This window comes from Vulpes lagopus, chromosome X, assembly GCF_018345385.1.
Source record: "Vulpes lagopus strain Blue_001 chromosome X, ASM1834538v1, whole genome shotgun sequence".
Lineage (NCBI taxonomy): Eukaryota > Metazoa > Chordata > Mammalia > Carnivora > Canidae > Vulpes > Vulpes lagopus.
In genome coordinates, this window is record NC_054848.1 from 10,437,712 (window position 1) to 10,459,329 (window position 21,618).

The 21,618-nt window shown below is 43.7% G+C and overlaps 1 protein-coding gene across 2 annotated transcripts; it reads right to left on the reverse strand.

Annotated features, from left to right (window-relative positions):
• Positions 1–1,491: 1,491 nt before the first annotated feature.
• Positions 1,492–20,766, reverse strand: GEMIN8 (gem nuclear organelle associated protein 8). 2 transcript variants are annotated; one of them, XM_041741679.1, is made up of 5 exons: positions 20,618–20,766; positions 16,423–16,505; positions 12,302–12,346; positions 11,295–11,721; positions 1,492–2,042 (listed from the first exon to the last, which is right to left on the reverse strand). In XM_041741679.1, the coding sequence occupies exons 3-5, from the start codon at positions 12,311–12,313 to the stop codon at positions 1,786–1,788; spliced, it is 696 nt and encodes a 231-aa protein (XP_041597613.1). In that variant the 5' UTR covers positions 12,314–12,346; positions 16,423–16,505; positions 20,618–20,766; the 3' UTR covers positions 1,492–1,785. The 2 variants fall into 2 exon arrangements, with proteins under 2 accessions (XP_041597613.1, XP_041597615.1); XM_041741681.1 differs by having other exon boundaries at positions 12,302–12,602.
• Between the last annotated feature and the right edge of the window lie 852 nt (positions 20,767–21,618).

Genomic DNA, 21,618 nt, shown 5'->3' on the forward strand with positions numbered 1-21,618 from the left:
TCCCTGAGGGAAGAGACTATGGCTTAGCTAACTGGAACGCAAAGGGCTCAAAAATTTGCTGAATAAATCCATGAACAAATCATGGGTCCCTCCCAGATGTCAAAAAGCCAGAGCATCCATTTGAAGAGCTGACTGGGAAACATCTCTGCATTTGGAAGAAGTCTCATACCCAGGACTTCCACTGGCACTCTGGCAATTTTTAAAGGCAGGAAATACATGTCGGCATTTTCTGAGTCTTTACCATGTGGCCAGCACTGTATTTCACAGGCACTAACTCAAATGTGGTCTTCACAAGGGCTTCCCGCGGGGGCATCATGAACACCCACATGAGTGAGGAACTTTGCCTGCACCTGTGCTAACAAAGCCAGCAGGGCTTGGCCCAGCATGGTGGTTTCTCTGGGGAAAGGTAGGAGAGTCCTTTCTAAAGAGAACGTTTCACTCTCAAATGGCTAAGAAGCTGCTGCAATTACAGGCCTTGGTTTGTATTTGTGCCTGAGCCATACTTATTTTCTATTTCGGTGTAGGAGTTTCAGAGAAACAAAACAAAACGAGAGCTACTAAGGATTTGAAATTTTAGTCATGTGTCACCTTGGGGGAAGTTAATTCTGATTTTTGTCGGCAATACCCAAGCACAAATCGCAACTCCAGGAATGCAATAAGAGCTTGGAAAAATAAGCACCTGGGGCTGATGAAAGTAATGCATTTGTTTCAGGGCAGGGGCTGAAACGTGGAGCTAAGTGTTCTTCAGGAGAAACATGTCGATACTAAATCTTTTCACCATCCTTTGATGGATGTGCTAATCTTCTCAGGTCAACATGGGCTCACCCTGGCAACACTCTGTAATAACTTATTTAAAAGGCAGCTGGCTTTTCTATAAATGGACTGTTCCATCAATTTTTAGATTTTCATCCTCAGAAATGTATTCTCTTCTCAAAGCAACATTTGCCATATGTAGTAAGAGCTCAGTTACACCTTTCCTACAACAGAGGATACTGTAGAGGTGAGCAGGTTTGGGAATTATTGTTCTTTGCTCTCAATTCTGTGTGACATTCAAGCCCTGTAGAGATAATGGGATAACAAGAAAAATGTCAGACGGTTATTCTTATTCCATTAGAGCAGTGGGTTCGCAAACTACTGCCCCTGGGCCAAATCTGCCCCGAGGCCCATTTTCATTCATAAAGTTTTGTTGGAACACACCCATACCCATTCGTTTACTTACCATCCATAGCTGCTTTCAGGCTGCCAGGGCAGAACAGAGTAGTTGCAACAAAGGCCGTGTGGCCTGCAAAGCTGAAAATGTTACCTCTCTGGTCCTTTATAGAACATGCACGCTGACCTCTGCCTCGGAGAGAAGTGGTGTTTGTCCCACTGGATCACTTTCAGTGGGGGCTAAAGGAGTTCGAGCAGGAGAGGACGTCTGACTCATTTAAGGCATGTCCGTTGTAGTTGGATTAAAGACAAGAAAATAGAAAAAGGCAAAACACCAGGCAGTATCTCTAAATGGGGACTTTAATAACTGAACAGTATTATTGTCTTCATCAAGCATAATATGTATGAAATCATTTTAGGTCAAAGGAAAATCTTTCATTGTTGGCAACAGTATGCGTCTTGCCGACTTCAAGCGGCCAACATATCACATCCAGCCCTGAGATCGGCCCCCTGGGACTTTGGTCAACATGCTTATTTCTCAGTATAAGAGAAATTTCCCTGAGAAAATGCACAGAAGGAGAGATTTAATGAATCCAAAAGGAAGGGGGTGCTGGCTGGGTACCCTGCGGCCCGGGCTCAGAACTTGAGCGGAATGACCGGCCAGTACTTGGGCCGCTTCCTGTCACAGTGCTTGTCGAAACTCAGCTGCACGGCGGCCTCCATGGCCTGGATCTTGGCAGCGCTGTCCCCATACAGGCGCTTCATCTCGGCCTGGCGGCGCTCGCCGGGCCTCTCGGTCGGGGGGTCCACCGAGCGGCGGCTGCTGTAGTACAGGTCGTGGTCGGCGTTCACGTAGTCTTTCAGGCGCTGGGCGTCCAGCTGCTGCTGCCGTCCTGGGAACGAAGCAACACGGGGGCGGGGGGCGGGGTGAGCCCGGGGATGCGGCTGCCAGCTGCGCCGCCAGGTCGGCCCGGCTGTGCCTGCCGAGAGGCTCACTAGGGTCTAAGGCATCACCGCACACCGCTGCCCGCGTGCCTAGGAGACGCAGTTTGCCTATCTGGGAGGCATACGCTGCCAGAAACGGCAAAAAGCCGCCGAGAAACAAGTCGCCCAGCACCCTCAAACCTCTGCACTGAGCCCCGAATACAGCTCTCTCTCATCTATGTGACCTGCCTCGAGCTGCCCAGCTGGGAAGGGCTGGCGGGGGCTCGCCTGTTCTCACACACTGTTCCAGGCCAGCAGGGCAACGAAATGCCTCCTGCAAAGTCCCGGGTTGCAAGAAGTGGTACTTCTGCGTACAAATGAGGTGCTGGGGGACAAAACTCAGCCCCGTGTTAGAGGTTTTGATTTTAGGTAATCTGGCAAAGAGCAAGTGCTGGTACTACAGAGTTGCAGTGATGAGCCCCGATCCTTCCCCACAGCCAAAGCACAGAGCACACCAGGAAATGGAGTCCAATAATTCAATACTTGCGCAAGGCAATAGGGCCGAGCCAGGGCGATCCTACCAATGGAAGGAGGACCTGACTTCTAAGCTTCCTCCTATGTTAACAGATCTGCAACAGTGCAGCGACTTCCTCACCGTGGGACTTGACTTTCCACTTGTTTTGTTTAGGCTAAATTTCAAGTGATAGAGTTATCTGATTTTAATCCTAATTTAAATAGATTCTTATAAAGCAAGAAATTCATTATATTATGTGAACAGAAATAACATAAACATATCAATGAAACAACGTTGTATAAGGTAGAATTTACCCAACTGACAGATTTTTGTAAGCAACTCTTTTGGGAAGAGAGAAATGGAGAGCAGAATGCACATATCTGTAGCTTTTATTGCTACGGAGAGAAATGCTACTGAATAAGGAGTGAAGATGGTTATAGGGAATAAAACAATGACATAAATCATTCTTTCTTTCCTTGTATCTTTTTTTTTTTTCTTTTTTCTTTTTTAAAGCAGAAAGTTTAGAATAGAAGGGAACCCAGAGTGAGCAGCAAGGCATGTCTGTGGCTAGGCAGTCACATCTGTAATTCCATTTTTCGCACGTTATCACCTTGGGGTTGAGGGAAGGAGTTCTGGAAACTTGGGAACACTATAAATGTGGAAGGCCATTTCTGACTTAGCACATCTGCAGGTTATTTCTTTTGCGAGGAGGTCATCTACAGATATGCCAAATGATTGTCAAGCAAACAAGTGCAACGTAACCATTACCTTATCCCAGAAAGGAGATGTAACCGGCTTACTGTGAAATGCAGAAGTGATCCACAATACTGGCGTAAGGTGCCAACAAAGGGGAGGTTGAGATGTTTTTCTTCCTCAGTCTTGGTCTTTTTGCCAAGTTTGAAACATGACGATGTGAGCTGTTTAGTTCTCATGGGTGTTGAGATTGTATACCCCCACGCTCCAAAGACAACTCTTCTGAAAGTGTGGCATTTCCACATTAGTCGGGGACCACAGGTTCCCTCTGCCACCTAAGGGAGACTTGGGTTCTTATCAATCCTTGGGCCCAGGAGAAACAATCCCTTGAGGGGGAGCTGCGGGGGCCCCAGAACCTGTGCAGCTAGAGAACAGAGGTTCCCAGACCTCAGTCTTTTTACTTTCACATTTGTCCCAAGACTATAATCAGCCTTACTGACAGATCTAGTGACACAACAGATGTTCAGCTTCCTGTCTAAATCTGAGTTTTTGCATTTACAAGTTTTAATAAACACTAGATCCGTGCTATCTTAGCAAGTGTTGTTCTCTGCCACCAGGATATGTGAATTTAACCTTATTTTTGCATCTTTCTTTTTCTTTTCTTTGTAATTTAACACGGTTCTGCTACTCTTCCAACCAAAACTATCTTACAGGTAGTAAATCAGTATAACAAGTCTACGTTGAAATGTTTCCTCCGATGGTTGACATGTGTAGATGAAACACTGTTAATATGAGCCAAGTGTAGCTGTCAGTCAATGTAGGCAGTGCAGCTCTACAAGTTCACACTTGGCACATGCTCATGGGTCACCACCACAGGGTTTTAGTTAATGAAGCTCATTGAGTATAAGAAAAACAGAATAAAAGGCACAGCCCTCTGCTCTTAATTCTCTTCTTGTCTCTCCCTCCTGCTCAGGTTTCCTTATGAAAATTTAAGGCTCAACCCTTGTCCCCTCCTTGCCTCACAAGAGGCTTAGAGCTTTCCCGGTTTCCAGCATGGTGGGTATTTATTTATTTATTTTAATTTTATTTATTTGAGAGAGACAGAGAGAGAGAGAGAGAGAGAGAGAGAGAGAGAGAGAGACCATGAGCAGGGGGAGGGAGAGGGAGAAGCGGACTTCCTGCTGATCAGAAAGCTCAACAACAAAGGGCTCAATCCCAGGATCTTGAGATCATGATGTGAGTGGAAGGCAGATGACGCTTAACCAACTGAGCCACCTAAGCACCCACAGCATGGTGGGTAGTTGCCCTAAAACAGAGACCTAAGGGGCGGTTAGACTGTTCCCTGCACTGACCGGCTAGCACCAGAACCCACCTGTGGAAGTCATGTATGGGGAAAGGGCACTGTCGCCTTCACCACCCCCCACCACCCTCAGCCCCAGGAGGACACACGATGCCTGATACAAAGCAGGTGCTCAGGAAATGACTGCTGAGAGAAAGCTTGGACAGAGGCCATACATTATTTTTTGTAAACAGCTGTTTCTTACAGATGCTGTTGAAGAAAAATGATGACAATTCAGGGATAGAAACAGATGCTCAAATCTCAAAAGGTGATGGGCAGTGCTCCCTTAGCAAGAAAATATTCATCCTGTAGGTTCCATGGCAGAGAGGATGGGGGAGACGGGGGCACCAATGAGATGGGGTCTGATCTTGTTCTTTTACATCTGAGTCACTGTGCCTCTACTTACTTAAACAATTGAAAAAAGAAAGTCCTAAGGGTAGACTACAAATCTGAAAACCAGTCAGCTTAAAACCAAATGCCTTCACACTGGCTGGACACTGGAAGCTACCGCTAAGCACCTGAAAGTACTTTAGCTTATACTGACTTACGGGACCCAAGCAAACCTTAGAACAGAATATCCTCACTTGAAGGCATCACTTATTCTGTTTTCTTTTTATTGCTTCCTTCCTCAATGAAAGAAAGGATTCTAAATCACTAGCAGTTTTTCTTCCCATCAAAACAAGGTGAGGGCTCGACCAGATGGAGAATCATCTGACTGAAGCAGAGAAGCAGAACATCATACTTCAGACATAACAGGTGCCTTGTCATGGAGAAGTTGGTCATTTTTTTTTTTTACTGAAAACAGATGTGGGACTCAATGATACCCAGTGCTTTTTTTCCTCACAGCCTATTCAGTTACGGGAATTTGTCTTTTTTTTTTTTTTTAAGATTTTTATTTATTTATTCATGAGAGACACACACACAGAGAGAGGCAGAGACACAGGCAGAGGGAGAAGCAGGCTCTATACAAGGAGCCTGATGTGGGACTCGATCCCGGGTCTCCAGGATCAAGGCAGGTGCTAAACCGCTGAGCCACCCAGGCTGCCCTGGGAATTTGTTTTAATACAAGTCAGAGTATCTTTTTAGATTCTAGCTTTAAAACAGGGCTGTAGCGGGTTGAATGGTGCCCCCTCCCCCCAATTCACATCTATATGGAACCTCAGAATATGACCTACTTTGGAAATAGGGTCTTTGCAGATGTAATTAAGGATCCAGATGGGATCATACTGGGTTAGTGTGAACCCTAAACCCAACGAGAGTGTCCGTAGGACAGACAGAAAAGGACACAAAGACACACAGGAGGGAAAGCATGTAAACAAGGGGGCAGGATTGGAACTATGCTCCCATGGGCCAGTGAATACCAGGAGCCCCTCCCAGAACCTTTGGAGGGAATGGGTCCTGCTAACACCTTGATTTCAGACTTCTGGCTTCCAGAACTGTGAGAATAAATTTCTGTTGTTTGAGCCACCCAATTTATGGTCATTTGCTACAGCAGCCCTAGGAAACTAATATAATGGCTAATATGCATATAGGGTTAAAACAAGAAAACAGGGCAGCCCCTGTGGCCCAGCGGTTTAGCGCTGCCTTCAGCCCGGGGTGTGATCCTGGAGACCTGGGATGGAGTCCCACATCGGGCTTCCTGCACGGAGCCTGCTTCTCCCTCTGCCTGTGTCTCTGCCTCTCTCTCTCTCTCTCTGTCTGTCATGAATAAATAAGTAAAATCTAAAAAAAAAAAAAAATAGTAACAGTAATTTCTCCTATTAAGGAGAAATGCTACTGGATCCCATCTGGGTCAGGGTATGTAACCTTGATATTTTCCCCCTCAATCTATAAATGTACATGATGCTACTACCAAGGTGGACTTACAGTCTACAAAGGAGAACAAAATCATGAGAAGTGACTTGGGTTTTAGAAAACTTGACATAGCAATAAAACATTCATCCGGTATTCCACAGATAATTAGCGCAAAGGCAGAACATTTTGGAAGACATAGCGCTAAGACAAATGAGTGTTGAAGAACGTTATTTTTCCTTGTTTTTCCAGGATTAGCATGTCTTTCTGACTGTATTCTCTGCTATGTTGCCAGAATTAATGATTTTAGCACAACTGAGCAAAAGGACAGGCTTGATTTATATCACAAATGACTCATATCTGGCTCGTCAGCAACACCCCCAGAACACAGGTGCTTGCCAGCAGACCCGGAGCCATTTCTGATGGGTCTTCATCATCACCTCACATCCCTCTCTGTGACAAATGAAGTCAGTGGATAATCACCAGTTTTACTTTTAGTATAAAAGTGCATTTCCCCTCCTCCCTTCCACTTCTCTACGGCCTCTTATATGCACCTTCCCACCGACTGGTTTTATGTGCTTTGAACATCTGAGCTAGACGAGACACACACACGATGGAACTGTGCTCAGCCAGTTAGCCGCCACGCTTTACTCCCATCGACTAGACCACAGCGGCTCCCTAAACTCGGGGCGGTACGCCTCACTGGGTCCTCCAGGTTTTCCATAGAGGGTGGAGTGAGGACAAACCGGATGGGGTTCCAGCTGACTGACAGAAGGTTCGGTAATGAAAACTCATCTAAACCTTCCAGTTCCAGTGGACACAGCATGACGGAGCAGATGTCTGCCATCAAATGTCTAGAAGCACACCTGGGCCCTGTGGTAAGAATAGCACTTTGAGTGCTAAGTGGGGAGTGGACTTACCCCCTTTCTTTCCCGATCTCAACTGACCCTATCCCTCAAGGCCTCGAGCACACTCCATTTTCTACCACTACCCTGTGAAACTCCTCTGGTGGCTGAGTTCACTGGTTCTACCCATCACTGCAAAGTACCCGGGGACCATGCCATAGATGGCTCTGTTAGGTATCAGTTGTAATTTGATTTTGTCTCCTCTTCCCAACTGGGTTTAAGCTCTTTGTGAATATGTCTCTGTTTTAACCCCACTGTTACCCCCAAGACACAGGGGAAGCCTGAGACAAGAGTGGTGCTGTTTGTTTCGGAGGGCCTTCTTCTCCCCTGGGAATGATAACTTTCACTCATTTCCCTTCTAAGTATTAGGACTATAACCTTGCAGTCTCAGTTGATGGTTATTTATGACTAAAACATGATACTTTTCTTAACCTAACAATAAACATTTTTCCTAAGAAATAATTGAAAACACAGCTGACCTTTAAAGACTCCACGATTATCTACTTTCCCATAAGTAATATTACCAGTGAAGTTTTGAATAACGGAAATATCTCATTAGGAAATGACATATAACATAATCAAAAGCATGTCTGTTCCCACTGCACAGAAGGAGTTCTTTATTTACCCTACTTAATTTTTTTGTTATCATTAAAATATGTTAGAGATTATCTGGAAGAGCAGTAATCACAAACAAGAACATGCTGTCCAGTATGAAGGATCTTATTCTAAGAAAATATAAGACTCAGATGATGATGAATTATATAACATATATACTCCCATGGAAGTGAATAATACTGAAAAATAAAATCAAATTTCTCTATGTTTCTCCTTGCTAATGAAACTTCATAAAATTCTGTGTTCTCTAGATGATCCATATTCAAAGTTGAATTTGCCTTTATTGAGTAAGTAGCTTCTAGTGGTTCAAAGAGTAAAACAAAACATCTTTAACCAAGTATTCACACTGCTCAGGTCCTTAATTATTACTAAAATATATCCCAACTGTGTATATAACTTAACTTCCATGAACATTTCTAGTGAAGTAATGGATTAGAAAGCACCATGGGCATTCAAACTGCTTACATCTGAGTTCGTCCTTCATTACTGCTTGAAGGAACATGTATTCATCCTATACGCCACCAAAAGTGCTGGTGAAAAAAATAAGGCCCATTGTTTTTGGGGGTGCAGGGTCAGGCCCTGGCTGCTTTTAAATCTTTAGCTGTCAGAGTAGACTCTGACACCACAGCATGTTCTCACCCTTGCCAGACAATCTCCACATCTCCCAAAGACCTGATCATTTTTAGAGCAGACCACAGATAAAAGCATCGCAGAGACCCTATGACAAGCAGTTTTCAATTATGTTACAACTACACATTTACAAAGAACAAAGAAGCAGAAGCTCAATGTGTTTAGTGCTGTTATATTAGTAATATGAAAGTACATTCATTTTTTCCATGTATTTTAGTATATTGTTATACCGAACAAGAATGGCCTTGAAACGGAATAAAAGTAGTCTTAATGACTACTTTGATGAAACTGTGTTAACTAAATTGGATCGACACCAAAACTTTGACTCTTTTGCTTTTTAAATATTCTAAGTCAATTTAAGAATTTGAAAAGTGGGGAGCAGAAATATGACTTTTTTTGAAGCACAGAACATCTTTAGTAAAATTATGCAGAATCTCAATGAAGCACTAATTAACCCATTCAGCATCAGAGTAAAATCAGTATATGGTTAATAATCCACACTAAACGATGAGTTATTAGCAACTAACCATAACAACTAACATTTCTTGGTCACTAAATTCGTAGCAAGCATTGGTTCTCTAATTTATCTTTTATTATTTCATCGAATCTTCATAATTACCACTCCATTAATTAGGATCCCCATTTCAGCGGTGAGGTGACTCAGGCACAGGCAGGTTAGGGTAGGTGACCCACAAGATAAGAACCTCTAGCTGAGAAGTAATGGAGGCGAGCGGGACCCTATAACACGAAGTCTTCACACGGCCTTCTCCTTGGGTGTGTGTCTATCTCTGTGTGCAAACGTTTCGTTTTGTAAGGATACATACTGGGTCAGGGCTTACCCTAAGGACCTCATTTTAACTGAAGTATCCCTGTAAAGACCCTATGTCCATATAAGCTCACATCCTGAGGCTGGGGGTTGGGGACAGGACTCCAACAGATTTTTTTTTTTTTAGGGAACACGATTCAGCTGACAGCAGTGATGATAATAACAGTGCAATCTGGAGCCTTGAAGTCACCTCAGCAGATTTGGGAATAATTAAAAAACAAAATATGAAGTTCATCAAGTTTATCAAGCATTCAAACCCTAACTTGCTTTGTAAAATGTCCTACATAAGCAAAGCAAGTTTAGCACTTTATGAGATATTTGAAAACCTCTGAATTAAGGCTCACAATTAATACTGAAACACTTCATTCATTCATTCATTCAAAACAATATTAAGTGCCAGGTACAACTTAGCAGGTAATTTCTATGACTTTTTTTTTTTTTTGAACTTACTTAGAATCCTTCCTGACCAAGATAAGAGGAAGAACGGGAATGGCTCTTAGCCATATCTGTAACTTAACTGCTGATATTGCAAAGACACCCTCAGTCACTTTATTTTCATTATCTTTGTATCTATTTTTTATTGGATGACCATATATCAAGTTAATTTTAAATTAGTAGATAATTCAAAATGGCCTTTTGGATGACTGGAGTTTGTTTTCATCCTTAATTAGAATTACTATCCTAGAAGTATCAATCTCTGGTTGGAAAAACACGTTTTTCTACCCTCTGGTAAGGACAACAGAAAGAAACCCCACATCCATCATATTTTCTTTTTCAAAAGCTGTAAAAAACGGCATTCCAACCAAATGTGGACATGCTTGAACATGTCCTCTCCCTCATCATTGTCTACTTTTAAGATACCAAAGGGCACAATACTGTATACAAAGTCCACTGCTCAGTTCCTGGTACCTACTGGAGATCGATAAGCCCCTCATCAGGAAAACATAGATCAATTAAAGATGGAATCAAAACTTGCCCAAACTCAGACTTCTATGTTTGTTTATTCTGTTTGTTTCTATTTATTAAAAAATTCTAAGTAAAATATCATATAATTAGAAGTCACTAAAAGCAACATTGAAACTAGATCCTGGTGATAATCAGGGAACAGTGTATCTGTTTGAGACACGTCAAATGTAAACGGTCTGGTGACTTTTCATAGTAAGAGCACAATAAGCAGTTCTAGTTCTTTGCGGCAACTTGGTAAGAAATTAAAAAGGGACAATTCCTTCTTTGCCACGGAACAGAGAAAAGCATTATCACACTTCTCTGACTCTAATAGCTGACTGCTTCCACGTGGGATCCAACCAGAAGGTTTGAGTCCTAGACTGTTTAGGTTCACAGTGACCTCTGCTCTGGACAGCGCTTCATAATTAAGACCTGGTAGCTCTCTGGCACCAGGGAGGTCTCAGCGCTCTGTGCCAGTGAGGCGGCAGCAGTATTTTAAAAACCTGGCAGTCTCAGGGCCAAACCCAATCCTGAAGCTTGCGCTAGAAGAAGCAGCACGGGGGTTGGGAGTCAGGTTGACCCCGATTTGAATCCCAACAGCTAGTGATTAGTTGTGTGCCTGGAATAAGTGAATGAACCTTCTGCAGGGTCGCCTGCACTGTCTGTGAATGGGGTGGAATACGCTCGAAGGGCCAGTGTGTAGATGAGGGAACACAGGCGCAGGCCCGCACCCCATGTGCCCGAGGGTCTGACACCCGGGAGACGGCAGAGGTGCCCCTGGGACATGCTGTGTCCTAGGGCTAGAGAAAGTCCTGTATTAGCTAAAATGCCTCTGGAAACTCAGACAGTGGGGGTGTGGCTGGATGGGGAAGAGTAGGAAGGTATAAGATAACTAGAGGATAGAAGACAATGCCAAAGGCAGGGCAAGGAAAGGAAGTGTGTGGGGGAAGGGCGCGCACTTACGTCGCTCTTCCCGGTGCCTCTCGGTCTGGGCGAAGTACTGGCGCAGCTCCTCTGTGATCACCATGTTGCTCAGGTCGCACTCCACACCCCCATCCGACTCAGACCCTGCCTCCTCCTCTGCGTGTTTCGTCTTGCGGGCTGGTGGATGCTGCCGGGACCTTCTAGAATGCGAAGAACCGCAGTGCGAGTCCGTGGAAGCCAGGAGATGGTCACGAGAGGGCCGAGGAGATTTGGCCTGGTTAGGGTATGAGCTTCCAGGAAGGGCCGCAGGAGGGAAGGGCCATGGACAACTGAAATAAGATTCTATGGCCTTCCTGTAGGCACCATGGTGGCTTTGCATCCAGGCCATCGCCTGATGGTAATGTTGCCAGTATCTTGCATAGACTGGATGAGAAAACCAAGGGTCGGTGGCTTTCCATGATGCCGCCTACAGAATAAAGGGAGGTGGAGGCTACATACCATATAGTTCTTTCTCAAGAGAACCTTCCAACGTTTAACCAAGTAAACATGTATCTACCGAGTATCTACTAAATACCTACTCTACATTAGGACACTACTGCTGGGCTAAAGAGGACACAGGACACGTCCACGCCCACAATACACACCAACTACGTGTGCATGAGGCACACATAGAACAATTAGTCTGAGGTTATGGCCAGGATAAAGTGGGAACAGAGGCTAGTATTTACCATTTTTACATAAGATATGGGCAGAGATACAATGTCAACCATCTCAGCCCTCTCTACCCATGATAACTAAGCAACTCATTCTAAGAACCACATGGACTAATGTTCTCTATTGCTCCGTCACTGCCCCCTAAACATCTGCTCACTCCTCAGTGCCTGGACAAAAGCTGTCTAGCAACTTTCCCAATGGTGCCTTTACTTTCAGCCTTTGGATGAATTGTTTCTTTGGTCTTCTCCATCATGGAATGAGAATACCAAGACTCTCAAGACTAAAATTTACCTTTTTCTCTTATGAGTTAAAAAAAAAAAAAAAAGTCTTACCTTTGCTGCCATCTCTGACTGTGGAAGTACAAATGGGCACTGAAACTAGGAAAGAACCACAGTGCAAACATGTGGTCAGTACACGTGTGTGATATCTGTGGCTATTTCATGGTTTACAAGCGGCTCCTCAGAGATGGGCTTCCCAGTACCATGCCTGATCTCCACGCTACATACACTATAGGGCCCTGGCACCGGGGGTACGACCTTGTGCGCTGAAAACGAGGGATCCCCTTAGATAGGATTCTGTGGTTCAAAAGACACTGCACTTTTCCAATATTTGTTAACCTATTCAAAGTAAAGACTGGAAAGAACCATACTAGTTAATACGTATATAAAAATATTAATATAGAACATGAACTAAAAATCTACAACGATTACTTTATTTACTAATCCTTAACTCATGCCGATGCCAATTTAAATTAACCCTAGATGGCCCCACAGCTTGAATAGAGTATGTCTTGCCAGCTCATTGGAAACCATTACTGGGTCTTGCCTGCCAGATTTGGGACTTGGAGAAGCCTCTCCAAATGAGATCTCTCTCCAGCCTGGGTTGTGCCTTGGGCTTTAAGCCCCCAGACAAGCCTTGTTTTGGTTTTGATTATAATTTGCATCTCTCAGCCAGCCTATGACACCACATACTCCCTGCCTACACTCTGCATCTCTGTAGAAGAAACTTCCATGAAGACTCTCCACCAAGTGCCCACATAGAATGCCTTTGCCCAACAACCTTGCTCAGCCAGGATTTACTCATTTTACCCCTACCTACCTGCTTGTGATGGTACTGATATAGCAGAAGATACCTAAAGTTTAATCTGCAGCTGTACCTTTTATGAACCATTTAAAATAATTTGATTTCCCCCCTTCCTGTTCAGGAGTTCAGAGCTACTAAAATGCCAGCGAACATCAGAATGTACTTAAAAAAAAAAAAGGTAAAATATCCTGGTATGTCTGGCTGGCTCAGTTGGTAGAGCATGCAACTTTTGATCTCAGGGTCATGTGAGTTCAGATTCCACATTGGATGTAGAGATTACTTTAAATAAAAACAAAAAGCAGGGATGCCTGGGTGGCTCAGAGGTTGAGCGCCTGCCTTTGGCGCAGGGCATGAGCCTGGAGACCCGAGATTGAGTCCCATATCGGGCTCCCTGCATGGGGCCTGCTTCTCCCTCCGCCTGTGTCTCTGCCTCTCTCTGTCTCTCATGAATGAATAAAATCTTTAAAATAAAAAGCAGAAGAAAACCAAAAGTACTATCCTAGAATGGATGAGAATTTAAGCGTCTGTTAGATGGAACTACTAACACAATGTGATGCTGAGCAAACAGCTACTTAGGTTTTGAAACTCTGGGAAATCAGATGCTGAAGGAGGCCTGTTTCTCCTCCTTCATTTAATTAGAGGGTAGAATTTAAAATTCTCTAAGAACTTGCTTATTTTGTAATCTCTATCAGATGTTTTGCTATGGTTAATGTGGAAAATTGAGATGTTAAATTGACCACATCTTTTTAAGATTTAGCCTGAAGAGAACTATTCACTTTCTCTTTTAAATATAATAAGCTTTCAAATAGGCTATTTCTAAGAGGGTTGACATGATCTTCTGTAAATTTATCTTAAACACAGCCCACACTTCCTGTTCACTGTTCTAAGTTCAGGAATACACACACATGCAGTGAATGTAAACTGGAAAAAAGCTAACCAAGGCAGTGAAGATATAAGTGTAAAGTTCACATTACTCTAAAACTATAATTTAAAGGTTTAAAACGTGAGCAATTATCTGAAAACCTGGCTAAGTGCCTATGTGCTTTACAAGCTACTGAAGAAATAGAAAAGTCAATACAATTAAGGGGTTAACCACCCAGAGAAGTAACACTAACACAAATGAAATTACAGTAGAAATCAGTACATATTTGAGTGAACTGTAAGGTGCACCCTGTAAGTGGCTAATTCATTCCAGCCTGGTTTCATATTGGTATCACTGAAATCTGAATAATTTTCTGAGAGCCTGCAGCACATAATGCCATTAAAGTGAACTACATGTGTGTCTTAATCAAATTTGTTTTACAGATTAACAAGTAGCACAGGAATTAAATTTGAAAAGTCTGGGAGGCATCTACGTGTCCTCTGGAAATTAAGAGTTTTGAATCCAGACTTCTATGCCTCATAAAACATACTTAGAACCAGGATCAATGTAAATATTAATTATCCTGAACTGGGAAGTCTGGATTCAGCCTCAAATATGCCATAAACATTATTGTAATTGAACACTACTGCAGGCCTTGGGAAGTCCTGTTTTTATTTATAATTGGGAAAATTCAGCCTGGCTTTAAAAGTAATAGTACAGTTATTCTGAAAATGTACAAGATGGCTTATGAGAGGTTCCACTTTGCAGAGATAGAAATGTAGGCATGTGCTATCAAATAGACAACTGTTCAAGAGGCTCCAGTGTAATTCATCACGTTCACCAGGCTGCTCGAATGTCAATGACTGATTAAAAGAGGGCAGGGAGAACTAATTTGAGGAGAGGCTACTTATTTATGCCTTTGATTCGACAAATACTTTGCTAGAAGGGCTGCCACGTTATATTGTCTGAGAGATCACACAAGGCACGCTCTGAACGCTTCTGCAAGGAGGAAGCGAGGACAGTGGGCTGAGGTGGCTGAAGAAACCCAATTCCAGGCTTCGGAGCACAAGCAGCTCGGATCCAGCCCGGTGTACCAGCACCCTAAGCAGCAGACCAACTAGTCGGCTAAGGCACTAGACTCTTTCAAGACCCAGGCCGTGAAGGAAAGCCGAATTTATCTTAATGATGGAATACAGGCATCTTGGACATCGATTTTATTTTGATAGTGCTTTCTGGTTTTGGCCGTTGGGACACTTCTAATCAAATCTGCTGCCATCCTTCGGCAAGTTTAGAGTCCTGGAGCTGTGTGTCGCATATGCTCACTCACCCCTGGCTTTATTATTCTCCTTCCTCAAATTCCAAAACCTATGTATCACATTCTTTTACATCTTGAGTACTTTAAGATTCTTCAATTCCTACAGATATTCAATTAAAAGTAGTTCCTGAGAATGAATGACAAACGAAGTAAACTCTCAAACAAAATAAAGAAGGTCTAGAAAAACGTCTAAAGGAGTAGTAGCTTGCACGCAGCTTTATAACTATTGGCTTGCACTTTCCAGCACTACTCTTGGTATTTTATGCCAGCAAATTCTTTCTATAAAGGGTCAAATAGTAAACATTTTGGGTTCGTGGGCCACATACAGTTTCTGTCACACATTCTTCTTCTTCTCCTTTTTTTTAAAATTAAAAACAACCCTTTGGCAATATAAACACCATTCTTCGCTCCCAGGCAGTACAAAAAACAAGCTGTGGGCCATCCTTTGCCAGCCCCTGTTTCATGTGAATACGTTATTCAGTTGTATAGACTCTGCTCTCAGTACGCAGAGTGCCCTCATTGTTGCTCATTCTCCACTTGGCAAGCCGTGGAGGAACTCTGTGATTCTCACTCATCTCGTAAATTAGGCTTGGAATAAGATGAGTGGAAGCAAGACAACTGTGATGATGACCAACCAACAATCTTGGTGACCAGTTCCTAATATCTGGGATAAAAGAATCGTCTCCACGACTAAATAAGGAAATGGAACCATTTCTTAAAGATCTACATAGGTATTTAAAGACTTAATTAAAAAACAAAACAAAACAAAAACCCCAACTCCTGCAATCAACTGGGCTTAGAATGCACAAGTACTGCCATGATTTCTGATGGAGACCCTGCTAGCTGCCATGGGCTGGACAGCAACCCACCAAGGATGGGAAGCAGGAGAGTTCCCAGCTCTTCCCCGGAAGGAGGAATACATATCCTTTCTTGCTAAGTGCATCAGTGAGTTCCTAAGGGAAAACAAAAACCTCCTCTAAGAATCGGTCCTGTTAACTTTTTCAAAGCGGCTACTCTTTCCACACAGAGAACTTAAGGACCTAAAAAAACGCCTGGGTTTCTGAAAAGCCAACATGAAACTAATTCTAGACATTAAAACACTTTCAGCCACCAGTTCAAAGAAAAGCAAGCTTATGATTGCAGCAGATTTAGATGCCTTTCAATGGTCCTTAATTTTATCTTTCATTTGTCACCTCTTTGGAAGTATCTCCTACTCTTTTATAGCACACGTCTTCATGAACTGAACAGCAGCTTTTCTCCTAATGGGATGGTGGAGCTGAAAGAAAAGAGAATGGCAATGTCAGGGCAGGCTGGGATCCACAGTACCAGCAAACCAGTAGCCCTCCCCAGTGAGCACAATGGCATAATAGTCACTACCCAGCTGAGCCCAGGCGAGTACAGAGACTGAATTCATTGTCTGTCCTCAACCACCAGAGAAGGAAGGAAAAAAACAGCGCTGAGGTCATTCATGAAACACTGCCGAGGCCTGGGGCCCACAGGCAAGGCAGTGCCCTGAGTCTTAAACCATGTATTTTCCCATATAGCCTTTCTTAAAGAATACACTTATTCTTCAATTAATCTGCTTATCCTGGAGATGTATGTTTATTTACTTTGGAGATTTTTTTTAAAAAAGATTTTATGTATTTATTCATGAGAGACACAGAGAGAGAGAGGCAGAGACACAGGCAAAGGGAAAAGCACGCTCCCCACCGAGCAGAGAGCCTGATGCGGTCTCGACCCCAGAACCCTGGGATCATGACCTGAGCCAAAGGCAGACACTAAACCACTGAGCCACCCAGGTGCCCGGGGATGTATTTTTAAATACATAAATATACAAGAAGACTAACAGACAAGAGCTTTGTCGTTTTCAATGGAAGAAATTCAACTATTTCCATTGAGTCATTAAAAAATTCAACAAATAAGTAATATGGTTTTGTTGAGAGGTTGTGACATCATACATATTCTTTTTATTGTGTATCTATATTCCTATAAATACAGGATCTTGGTGTGTCATCACAATCAACAAATAAAAACACAAATTCTCCTCAAACAATAATGCATAGTCTGCAACTGGATTTTTCTATCTAGCCTCTTTTTCCAGTAGAATTCTGAATATTAAATACATGAAAATTCACCTGCTTTGAATTTTGCATAGAAACACATTAGAAATCAATCATTAAGTTATGCTGGCTAAAGTCTCTAATGTCAAACCTTTCTTTTTTTTTTAAGATTTTATCTATTTATTCATAGAGACACAGAGAGAGAGAGAGAGAGGCAGAGACACAGGCAGAGGGAGAAGCAGGCTCCATGCAGAGAGCCTGACGTGGGACTCGATCCGGGGTCTCCAGGATCATGCCCCGGGCTAAAGGCCGTGCTAAACCGCTGAGCCACTGGGGCTGCCAAACCTTTCTGATAAGATTCCTGGTTGATTTGGTTCTCTTAATCAACCAGATAATTTGGAGGATCTAATTTAGGCCTTCGGTATATGTTTTAGGGTAGAAGGGGGTCTGCTGGAGATTGCTCAAAATAAATGAAGATACAATGAGAAGTGGAAATTCCATAAACTGAGTCATGTGTGGTTCTAATGAATTTCCATATATGTACTAATAACCCTATCAGAGATGTCTTTCAATAATATATACACCAGTAGGAACTTCCTCAACTAAGATAATAATAAAAGGAGGTTTTCTGACAGCATTGCTTCCTGCCCACCACCCCCAGCTGCCTGATGGGAGTTTCAACTGGCTTAATACCCTCATGGGCTCCCTCCTGTGGCTTAGCATGGTTCCTGCTGGGTAATGTGGTCAACAAAGATGGCTCAAGAATGCCTTCTACCCTCATGAATCCCAGTTCTATCTTCCGGCCAGACACAGGCCTCCCACAAGGGCACATGCTACCAAGTTCAGAGACCAAGTTCTGTAGTGTCGAGAGCAACCACTGTTAAAACTAATGGGCGAGGGAGCCAAAAATCTTATTTCCTTTTCATTCCTTCAATCCCAAACCCGTTTACTCTCCTCGGATATTGCTGTTAGAAGTAATGCCACAAAGGAAGGTGTGGCATGGGGAAGGGTAAAGACGGAAAAGATGTAGTTAAGCATTGTTCTTTAAAAAACAAAAAAAACAAGACAAGACATGGGGCATCTGGGTGGCTCAGTGGTTAAGCGTCTGCCTTTGGCTCAGGGCGTGATCCCGGGGTCCTGGGATTGAGTCCTACATTGGGCTCCCTGAAGGGAGCCTGCTTCTCCCTCTGTCTCTCATGAATGGATAAATAAAAATGTAAACAAAACAAAACAAAACCCACAACCTGGCACTGTTTATCAGCAGGGTGATAGATTTTTGAGTGGATTTATTTGCAAGTTCATGAAATCCCCATGGGGCCAAAGTCAAAATCTTAAGTGAAATAGGAGGCCACTGAAAAACAAAGTGACCCTCCGACTCATGAGCACAACAGGCAATGGGACAGTTGAAAACTGGGATAACCAGTAAGGATGTAACAGTAACAGAACTCAGAGGACAAAACAGTAAATTCATTTCACTTCAAGTGTATCCTTCACAAAGCAAACCTAGTGTGACTGTAAGGGACCAAGGGTTGAACAGGCAGGTTATGCAAGTTCGGAGCCTACCAGCAAAAGGCACGACTCATTTAAAATGGTTAAAACCACCAGTAAGTTTCAGGAGCTTTATTTCAAGTCTATAAAGACATACATGGTAATTCCATTTAATCAGTGTCTTTTCTGAATTTATACGGCAATTAGTACATCCCACTCATTTAATCAATTACTTATAGGCATGGATTTTGAAATCTGTTTCTTTTATATTTCCTATTTTCCTTCCAGCATAAAAACCATAGGTATATTTTCCTGCCTTTGCATGCTGGTGAGATTGTTTTTTTCTGATAACAGTGTCTCCTCCTCCTTCTGCCTTTCCTAAATAAACTGAGTAGCTAGTCACTCAAGTAACCGTAAAGGTCCGAATCTTTTCCAAAAGCAGATGTTTAAATACATAAAATTTTTTTTATAAAGTATTTTCAATTCATCTGATCTTTGACCAACCAGTTACACTCTTTTTTTACTTGTCCAACTATTATATGGCTGAATTTCCTATCGGGAGAGAAGGGGTCCAAGAGTCGTATACACCTAGTTTGAAATCTCTCCAGCCTCCACTCAGCCTTAATTGTTCAATTTTCCCCAATCCTTCTCATCTGACTCCACCCTTAAATGCTGGATCTTAAAAACCAAAATAATCTTTCACCATGTGCAAAACAGTTTTAGAATGAATATTTCTCTCTGGAGCTTTATATACTTTCCCAGCACAGCAATGAACATAGAGGAGATCTGTACACCCTACCGTGAACTTGCCTTCAGTTATACATATCCCGAGTCACTAACCAACGATCTTTAAAAATACATGGTATCTGTTGGCATTACCGTCCCAAAGGAGCTGTTATAAGCTCTATTTATAGGTTGTATTTGTAAAGGTTATCTCCACCCCGCAATTCATGGAAATCCTGAGAGTAAACAGACCCAGAAGTGTTATTAATCTTTAGTCTAGACTTTCGAGTAATGTTGTTCTGACTTAAGGTGCAAAACCCTAGGAATACAGAACCTAGCCTATGAAACAACTTAAAAAAAAAATCATTCCTGAAAAAGGTAAAACTGTTCAGAATCGTGTGATCTGTACTAAGAAACTCCCAGGATTTCAGAACTAAAAGGTACTTAGTTGGTCCCTGGTTCAACTGCACTTAAATATTTAGAAAAGTAGGCGAAGGCCTTCTCCACCCCCACGTGTAAGGCGCATAAAAGACCAGAGGTGCCAAATGTTCTTTAGGTAACTTCCACCGGAATGCTTGGCCTCCCACAGAGGTCAAAGTGTAAGGGAAAGAGAAAACCCTAAGTTTTGAGCAGACGGGTCAATCAATATTCCAGACATCCTTGCAAGGATGAGGCTCCTCTGGGTGATGTTCTGTTCAGATACTGGGCTGTAGGGCCAAAGTCCGAGTTCACTTTCCAGACTTGGCTTAACACAGTGTTACTCGGCACCTCAGAATCCCCGGGGGGGGGGGGGGGCGGGGAGTTTAATAGGAATAGAGATGCCTGGGCCCCAGTTCTAGAATTTCGAATTTAAGTGGTCCGGGATGGAGACCCGGGCATGACAATTCTTAAAAGTCATCCAGTGATTTCCTAAGCGCTGCAGCTGGGAGTCTCTGGAACCAGTGTCCAGGCGCCATTAACGAGCAAGCATTTAAGAATGTCACGGGCCCCGCGGGATGAGGTTACGCCCCGTGACAGGCAAGCCCTCCGCTCTCCCGGTACCAGCGGAAGCCAGGCTCCGGGGCCTGCGGGCTCCTCCCTCGCTCCCCCAAGGAAACCCAGCCGTCCCCGGAGTCACCTCGTGGGCTCGTAGCTCGCGGATCTCGGACGGTGGGCGAGCAGGGGCCTACTTCCTGTGAGGAGCTAGCACGGGCGCGGGCGGGAGGGGCTGTTGCCCGGGAGACCAGAAATGCGGTTCCGGCGCGGATCACGTGGCGCCCGCGCCGGAAGTCCCGCGCGCGCCGCCGCGTCCGCGCTGCGTTCTGCGCCATGTGGGAAAGTGTCGCGAGATCCGGTTCCGCCTCCCGGGGCGGAGCGTGGGGAATGGCTGGAGACGGGCGGGGAGGCAGGGGGCGGGGCTCCCGCGGCGGCCGCCGCCTCTCGCACCTGTGGGTCCGCGGACGCGCGTGGCGCGGCGGGAAGACGACGGTCGTTTCGGCATCGCCCTCGTCCCCCGCGCCAGTTCCTTGACCCTCGGCTTTTGGCCCTTCGCTGGGCGCTCTCATCTTCCCTCTCGTCCTTACTTAGCCTCTCCTGTTTTTTTTGTAATTTTGTAGTTTTGAACTAGGAAGGCTGGGGGTCGTGGCCCAGGAGGACACGCCCAGGCTTTGGGAATAGTCACCTAGACCTAGTTCGAGTGCGATTCTAGCGTTCATTGACCTCCCGAGCCTCGGGTTCCCGCCCAGGAATTTTTTTTTTTTTTTTGGAAAATTTCTTTATTTCAGATTTTATGCCACACAGAATCACATAATTCTCAAAATCTAAGTTTACAAGTGATCATCACAAGATCTCTTATCCATATACACACTAATTAGAGGGAAAAGAAATTCTGTACAATATTTCAGTAGTTACATGATTTGTAAGCAATAGTGAATTAATGGCAATGGAAGAACTCCTAATGCCTTACACACAGGATGACCATTCTCAAATACAAGAAACTAGGCAATAAAGAAAACTTTCTGTTCAGTTATAGAAAAATGTTTAAAGGCATTTTATGATGAGAGAAATGTTTCAAGTTAGTACACAACCTATGGGGCAACTAAAACTGCTAAATAAGTTGGTACTTTTGCTCTTGAATAT